An 8,428-nucleotide genomic window follows, 5' to 3' on the forward strand; every position below is an offset into this window, starting at 1 on the left:
TTTACCATAACCCTTGCCTAACCTTAACCCAGCGTTTCCCAAACACTGTGCATGTTTTGGTTTTTGCCCTAACTCTACACAGCTGATTCAAATGATCAAAAGCTTGATGATTAGTTTATTATTTGAATCAGCTGTGTAGTGTTAGGGCAAAAACCAAAACTTGCACAGTTTTCTCTATGATAATATATTTGATCAAAGTGACATTAAATGTGAATAAAAACGAAACATTTGAAAGCATTTTATTATCAAGAGATCATATTTGTACAACATCTTTGCATAATATTTACAACGGCAACTTCTCATTTTAATACACCAATAGTAACATGATATTCTCTAACCAAATTTAAATAAGTACTGCCTTGTAACCAACATCGGAGAAGGCGTGTTTGCAGAGGGGCGTGGTTTATATAGCTAGATAGCTACTGTACTGATGCCAAAACGCATTTCCCCACCAAATGTTCCATAAAATGTACTTGTTGCAGATAAAAGTCTGTGCGTGATGACGTAGTGCACATACAAATTACTTTTGCGGTTAAATTCCCATGTACCGAATAAAAAAATAAAATAGTTAAATGGGTTTCCATCGCTACTGTATATAGCGATTGTGCCCACTCTGGTCTTGGCACGTGCGCTCTAGCCAACAGCTCGCAGATATGGACAAAAGAGTGAGATTATTTTTATTTGTCAAACGGTAGTCAAGCATCGATCATCATGTCACCAGAATAAGACCCTCGATATTAATTGGAAAGGAGCATCAAGCTCATCACCTTGCACTTTCAAGTTTACTTCGATATTTTTGCGCATAAAGGCGTTTCCACCACCATTTCTCGCATAATTAATTTTACAGACACAAAAAGATCCCACCATGTCAAACGAACACATTCTGTCTGCGTTTATACAATTGTACTAAAACTACCAGTTTTCATCACAGCTGTCATGATTATGTATTTTTTTATACGGTATGACTTTACTCACATAAAAACTGGATGGAAACGTGGTTACTGATGTTTGAGTTGCTTTGTGTATTACCAAATTTGCTTCAGATGATTTTGCTGCAACATTGAATCCACAATTCATGAAATAGGCGTTTCAAAAGAGCTGTCTGTCAAGGCGAGCTCATAAATATAAGATCCCCACCGGCTCAGCCTGTCTTTTCAAACTTCCTGGTAGGTAGCCATGAGAAAAAAAGTACTTTTTCAACAACAACAAAAATCTAACCAAGAAAAATATAATGGGTGATATTTTAGTTACTTAAAAGGCAATTTTACATGGGAATCAGAATGACTGTTTGGGACCTTTAACACCAACTATAATATGGAAAACAATGTAACAACAAGAAACACTCCAGTTTATTTGAATAAGTCTTTATGACTGTTAAAATAAGAAGAGGTCAGTCATTGTAAAGAGAACAGCACTGTGCTTACCAGAATTTTACTGTGATTTTCATGAGATGTAAAATGTACATCGCAAAACTATTTATGAACATGTATGACAGCAAAACACACACAGAAATGTAATCACTACTGTTGAATGTATCTACTAGCACATTTGTGATTCCAGTCAGTAAATTGGCAAGCATGAAAAACAACAACTGATTACGGTTCACAGCTTGAATGAGACAAAGTCCCTCAACTTTCTTCTCCATTTTCTCCTCGGATGCAGAAGCTTCCTTTCTACAAGGATACCAGGAAGAGGACACCAATGAACAACCTGATACCGTTTTCATAAAAACCAAAATAACATCAGCAGTTGCTAAACAGGACAAGAAAAACATTGACTGGGCAATGGTCCAGAGGCAGAATGGTAGATTGGCCATCCTGCGAGACACTCGCTCAACAGAGGCCTGACATAGGACCAAGGTAGTATACAGTACAGCACTAACCAACAAGAGATTCCAAATCACTCTGATCCACTCTTTGACCTGTGTCCTTGGTCGCATTATGTACAGTCCAATCTGGACCCCTGCCATGTAGATGGCTATGTAGCCCACAACAGATGAAACCCCCTCCTTGTTGGCTTGCAGAAATCCTCCTGTCCTGTCATCGTTGTGGATGATGGAATACTTCAGCCCAGACATCTCCAGGGTCACTTGGTAAAGCCCTCCAATCAGAAGAGCCAGGAGCCATGACCTGTTGACAGGGAACAGAGCCAAGAGAACAGAAGCCCCTACTCTGACTATGGCTAGGGTGAAGAAGAAGTTCCAGTGCACACCATACTCTGACACGTGCTCGTGGTAACCAGACATTTTGACGCTCACCAGCCTGGCCAAGCCTAGAATGACCAGGGGCCAGACAGACATGAACTGTTTTACCACTTGGCTTAACTTGGATCCTGAGACTTCCTTCCTCCGTGCCTCTGGGCAGACGAGGGCGTTAGCGAGGACATATGCTCCGACACCAAAGTCCATAACCCCTGTTCCGTAGGTTTCCGTTTTCGCATAGCGTCTGGGGAACACGCTGAAGTCGACAGCTAGAATGCTTATGGCCGTTTTCACATTGACCAGGACTCGAAAGATAGTCACAAAGGGGACCTGGTCGCACTGAACATGGCTCTGGAAGAAGCTCTTGACAGCGGTTGCCCTTTTGGTACGGTAGATATAGCATAGCACAGCCCCACACACAACCGCCAGGCCCAGGATGACTAGGTGAAGGATGTCACTCAGAACGGTGCACGATAAGACCAGTGGTAGTATGATCATGGAGAAGTCCAGGACGAAGTGGGCGATCCAGGGGAGGGGGAGCACCCCCTTGCCCAGATGGTATAGAATCAGAAACAGTCCTCTGCTGATCAGGCACAGTGGGGCCAGAAAGGAGCCCAGGGCAACTTCCCCAAGGCTGGTCCCATTCAGATTGCTGACGAATGCCTCCTTCAATTCCCTCGGGCTTGACATTTCCTACAAAAGGAGGAAAATAAAAATCATCATAAGGACATCCCTACCATTACCCTAACCCAGGGTTCCCCAACTGGCAGCCTGTGGGCCGAATTTGGGCCGCATTTGATTTTATTTGACACCCAAGTTTTCTGAGCAAGAAAAAAAAATTGTTGGACATAAAAAAAAGACTAAAAACATCAGCAAATCAGCTCCAAGTGATTTTAATTTTGGAAATCTGTTCCAAAGTATTCCCACGCATAATAGCGAGATATACTGTACGTGATTGTATACAAATGTAAGCAAGGTTTGAAATTATTATGTTTTAGTCAAATATATATATGTATGCACTCACTAACTGTAAGTCGCTCTGGATAAGAGCGTCTGCTAAATGACTAAAATGTAAATGTAAATATATCTGTTTGGGCTTCTTGGGGTACATTTTTAGTCTACAAATGATTTGCAATTATGTTCCGGCCCCCTGACCATCAGCTCAATTAAAAAAAAAAACGGTCCGTGACTGAATCTAGTTGATGATCCCTGCCCTAACCCATAAACATTTTTGTCATTTAGCAGACGCTCTTATCCAGAGCGACTTACAGTTAGTGAATGCATACATGTTTTGTTTTTTTCATACTGGCCAAACCCTCCCCTACCTTGGACGACGCTGGACCAATTGCGCGCCGCCCATGGGTCTCCCGGTCGCGGCCGGCTGCGACAGAGCCTGGACTCGAACCAGGATCTCTAGTGGCACAGCCTTAGACCACTGCGCCACTCGGGAGTCATGCAAAAAACCCTACCCTAACCCTTAAAGTTAAACTCAGCGAAATAACATTGCCACTAGCAGCACTGCAGATATTGCGGTAAGCGAGATGCATGACTTCGCTCTCACACAGTTACACACAGTATCTGCGCATGTGCATGGGTTCGCTTCAGGGTAAATCCATTTGAATTCCATCACTTTTTGACAGCACCCCTTCAGATTTGAACAAAACCTTCCATACATATTTGCCCATTGTAGAAGCGCTCAGAAAGTGGCTTTTTAGACCTGAATGCCAAAACATTCAAGAGATAAAGGTGCTCAAAGTTTACCCATTTTGCATTCCCCACCCTACCATGAGACATTCATGTCTTCATCACTGAAGAAGATCAACGGTTGAGATATTGTTTAAAGCTTACAAACAGGGTTTTCAAATTATTTTATAATGTCAAAAAAAAAAAAAAAAAATGTATGTTGTTGTGCCCTTGAGCAAGGCATTTAACCCTAATTGCTCCTGTAAGTCACTCTGGATAAGGGTGACTAAAATGTAATGGTGGGGTATACAAAATGGGCAAACTTTGAGCACCTTTATCTCTTGAATGTTTTGGCATTCAGGTCCAAAAAGTCACTTTCTGACCATTCTTCCATGGGAAAATATGTATGGAAGGTTTCGTCAAAAAGCGATTGAACTCAAATGATAGAGTCTAGTGATAGAGGCTAGTGATAGAGGCTAGTGATAGAGGCTAGTGATAGAGGCTAGTGATAGAGGCTAGTGATAGAGGCTAGTGATAGAGGCTAGTGATAGAGGCTAGTGATAGAGGCTAGTGATAGAGGCTAGTGGCCAAAAGTCTGTATTACCATGGGCAGCGCCATTGAGGGCTTCCACCGAACGGACTGGGTGGATTGTGATAGCCGGTTAAATGGCGTCCCTTGACAAGGCAAGAACAAGATGTACAGTGCATTCGGAAAGTATTCAGACCCCTTGACTTCCACATTTTGCTACGTTACAGCCTTATTCTAAAATGGATTAAATGCACACAAAAAAATCCTCATCAATCTACACACAACACCCTATAATGACAAGGCTGTTAATTATTTATGCATAGTCACTTTAACTCTACCCACATGTACATATTACCTCAACTACCTCAACTAGCCGGTGCCCCCGCACATTGACTCTGCAACGGTACCCCCCTGTATATATAGCCTCCCTACTGTCACTTTATTTTACTTCTGCTCTTTTTTCTCTCAACACTTTTTTTGTTGTTGTTTTATTTTTACTTTTTTTGTAAAAAATAAATGCACTGTTGGTTAAGGGCTGTAAGTCAGCATTTCACTGTAATGTCTGCACCTGTTGTATTCGGCGCATGTGACCAATACAATTTTATTTGATTTGATTTGATTTGAAAACAGTTTTTTTGTTGCAAATTTATGAAATATAAAAAAACAGAAATAACTTATTTACATTAGTATTCAGACCCTTTGCTATGAGACTTGAAATTGAGCTCAGGTGCATCCTGTTTCCATTGATTAACCTTAAAAATGTTTCTACAACTTGATTGGACTCCACCTGAGGTAAATTCAATTGATTGGACATGATTTGGAAAAAGGCACACACCTGTCTATATAAGGTCCCACAGTTGACAGTGCATGTCAGAGCAAAAACCAAGCCATGAGGTCGAAGGAATTGTCCGTAGAGCTCCGAGACAGGATTGTGTCATGGCACAGATCTGGAGAAGGGCACCAAAACATTTCTGCAGCTTTGAAGGTCCCCAAGAACACACTGGCCTCCATCATTCTTTAAATGGAAGAAGTTTGGAACCACCAAGACTCTTCCTAGACCTGGCCGCCCGGCCAAACTGAGCAATCGGGGGGAGAAGGGCCTTGGTCAGGGAGTGGGGATATTTTTCAGCGTCAGGGACTAGGAGACTAGTCAGGATTGAGGGAAAGATGAACGGAGAAAAGTACAGAGATCCTTGATGAAAACCTGCTCCAGAGCGCTCAGGACCTTCCATCAGGACAACAACCCTAAGCACACAGCCAAGACAACGCAGGAGTGGCTTCGGGACAAGTCTCTGAATGTCCTTGAGTGGCCCAGCCAGAGCCCGGACTTGAACTCGATCGAACATCTCTGGAGAGACCTGAAAATAGCTGTGCAGCGACGCTCCCCATCCAACCTGACAGAGCTTGAGAGGATCTGCAGAGAAGAATGGGAGAAACTCCCCAAATACACGTGTGCCAAGCTTGTAGCGTAATACCAAACTAGACTCGAGGGGAAAAAGAGAGGCAGAGGAGGTCTAAGAGAGAGAGGGGAGGAAGAGGGTGAGCTTGAGTCGGTTAAAAATGGCGGAAAAAAGGGAGATGGTTTGTTAAAGAAGAATGGTAGAAAGTGTAAGTAGAGTGAGTTGAAGACAGGAGGAGAAATGGAAGTGAATGAGGGCGACGTATCGGAGGTGGTAGGTGTGGTGTGCACCAAGGGTCAGGATAAAGATCAGTCTGTGACAGAAGGAGTGAAGTTTTTTGAAAAAGTGGACCCTTGCCTTTTGGCTGATCCATTTGTGGTTTCAGGGTGGGTGAAAACAGATTTGGGTGCTGTGGAATCGGTGAGGGTAACCAGAAGTGGTCTAGTGATAATTGTTTGTGTTTGTGCTGGTCAGAGGGAGAAGGCGCTCCGTGTTAAACGAATGGGGGCAAGAGATGTGAATTGTTTTGCTCTCAAGAAAAGGGCGCCATTGAAAGGAGTGATTACTGGGGTAGTGGTAAATGTGAAAGCTGAACAACTGAAGGGGAAGATTCCCGGTGTTTGTGATGCTCGTCGTTTGGTGTGACGCAGACAGGGTGGCGTGAGTGGAGAAACAGAAGAGTCATTGTCTGTTCTTTTGAGTTTTGATGTTGAGTCTTTGCCTGACAAAGTGATGTTAGGATATACAAGTTATCCTGTACGAGCTTTTGTGCCGAATACATTACATTGTTACAGGTGTCAAGCTTATGGGCATGTGGCAACAGTGTGTAAGAGGGAGGTGTGAGAAGTGTGCAGAAGGGCATGAGACAAAGGAATGTGTAGCATTGGGGAAAGTAGTGGTATGTGTTAATTGTAGGGGTGCCCATGGGGGCTGGGGATCAGAAATGTCCCGTGCGAGAGAGGCAGGTTGAGGTTTCCAGGGTTAGAGTAGCGCAGAAGTTGTCATATGCTGAGGCAATTAAGAAAGTAGATGAAGATATGTTAAGGGGGAGGGATCCTGAGAGGAGTGGTGTGAGTAGTAGATCTGTACCAGTACAGAGGGATAAACCAACAAGGGATATATGTTTCAGTAAGATTGGATTTTAGCCATTTATAGCAATGGTTATCAACTGTACTGCAGGGATGGACCGTAAGTCACAGAAATTAGAGGTTGTGGTGGCATCTGCAGAGAGGTATTTGGGTGTGCGAGATTTGACGTCAGCAGAGTTACAGGGTGTGATAAGTGGCGGTGTCCCATAATTTCAGGCTGTTGGCCTGAAGTAGGACTAAATAGATTTAAATAGTGGAGTATGATATTTTTTTTGTGCGTGTAGCGATAGATGGTAGGGTATTTTTTATTATTTTTTTCAAGCAAAGTATAAGGGTGTTCTACTCCATTCTAGTAGGTGGCGGTAATGCAACAATTATTGGAAGCCAACCGCATTAAACCTCAAACAAGAAGAAGACGGCTTCCACCATTTTAATGTAGTCAACTTGGTCGGACTTCCAACTTCATTGGCTGATCCCGCCTGGTGACTGTTGGGAGTCATGTCCAACCGGGTCATCAGGAGGGATCAGCCAATTGTAAAGAAGAAAATTGACTACTTCCAATGGAGATAGGGTCAATAGCGCTGCCACAGAAGCTATAATGGCACATACAACAATTTTACCATTCACGCTTATGCTTGGTAGGTATGGGACCAAAACAGCTGTTTTTAACTTCAATAGAAGTTTACCCTTGCGCTTCAACGCAAGTAGAATACACAAGTTGCAAGTTCGAAATGTAGTTGTTGGGGAAATTGACCCACTATGCTGTTTACTTTGTGCACCTACGTCATATTACGCCATACCGCTGAGTCTACCTTTGATGCCGCGTTCAAATCAACTGGGAACTTGGAAATCTCCGACTTTTAACTTCAGTGCGTTTAAGACAACTGGGAAATCGGAGAAAAAAACGAGCGTGGATTGGTTAAAATCTTTTGAACGGTCATCCAACTCGTCGGAAACTCGGGCCTTTCTGGAGTTCCGACTTTCCGACCTAATGATCACTGACGTCATGATTTTCCCAAGTTTTTTTCCCAAGGATCCGTTGAGACTTTTCCATAAGGAGCTAGCTAAGCAGCTACCTTAAGTACAAGCAGCTGAAGTACAAGCAGATCTGTTTACTTGTATGCCAACCAACCAACTAATTATTTCATTACAAAATGTGATTACAAGATTGAAAATCATTGATGCCTCAATGAAACAAGTCTAGAGACATTCAGCGACAAGTCTGGCTAGCCAGCATTTGGCACTAACATCATACACAGACATACTTCATTATTTTTCACCTACCGCACTTTCCTTCGGTAGCTAGCGTGGTTCAAAACAAATATACGTTGATAATACATTAATCATCCTAGATTAATCAGAGAAAATGTAGCCCACATCCTCGATGAATGTATTTAAAAAGCAACCGCAGGCGGGTGTATTGATATTTCCGCGTTCTGCAGTTGGGCGTTTCTGTGTCTATGTGACCAGGAGGACGCGTACTAGGTTGTGGCCAATTACGTTTCTCTCAAGTTTCAACAGCCCAAGT

The 8,428-nt window shown here is 42.9% G+C and overlaps 1 protein-coding gene across 2 annotated transcripts; it reads right to left on the reverse strand.

The window, feature by feature from the left end:
- Positions 1-223: 223 nt before the first annotated feature.
- pigw (phosphatidylinositol glycan anchor biosynthesis, class W) lies at positions 224-8,269 on the reverse strand. Of its 2 annotated transcripts, none has more exons than XM_084178389.1 (2): positions 8,185-8,269; positions 224-2,893 (listed from the first exon to the last, which is right to left on the reverse strand). In XM_084178389.1, exon 2 carries the CDS (start codon positions 2,888-2,890, stop codon positions 1,421-1,423), a length of 1,470 nt encoding a protein of 489 aa, XP_084034515.1. In that variant the 5' UTR covers positions 2,891-2,893; positions 8,185-8,269; the 3' UTR covers positions 224-1,420. The 2 variants fall into 2 exon arrangements, with proteins under 2 accessions (XP_084034515.1, XP_084034514.1); XM_084178388.1 differs by lacking the exon at positions 8,185-8,269 and adding an exon at positions 4,488-4,646.
- Between the last annotated feature and the right edge of the window lie 159 nt (positions 8,270-8,428).

Source organism: Coregonus lavaretus, assembly GCF_964263955.1.
Source record: "Coregonus lavaretus genome assembly, chromosome: 15".
Taxonomy (NCBI): Eukaryota; Metazoa; Chordata; class Actinopteri; order Salmoniformes; family Salmonidae; genus Coregonus; species Coregonus lavaretus.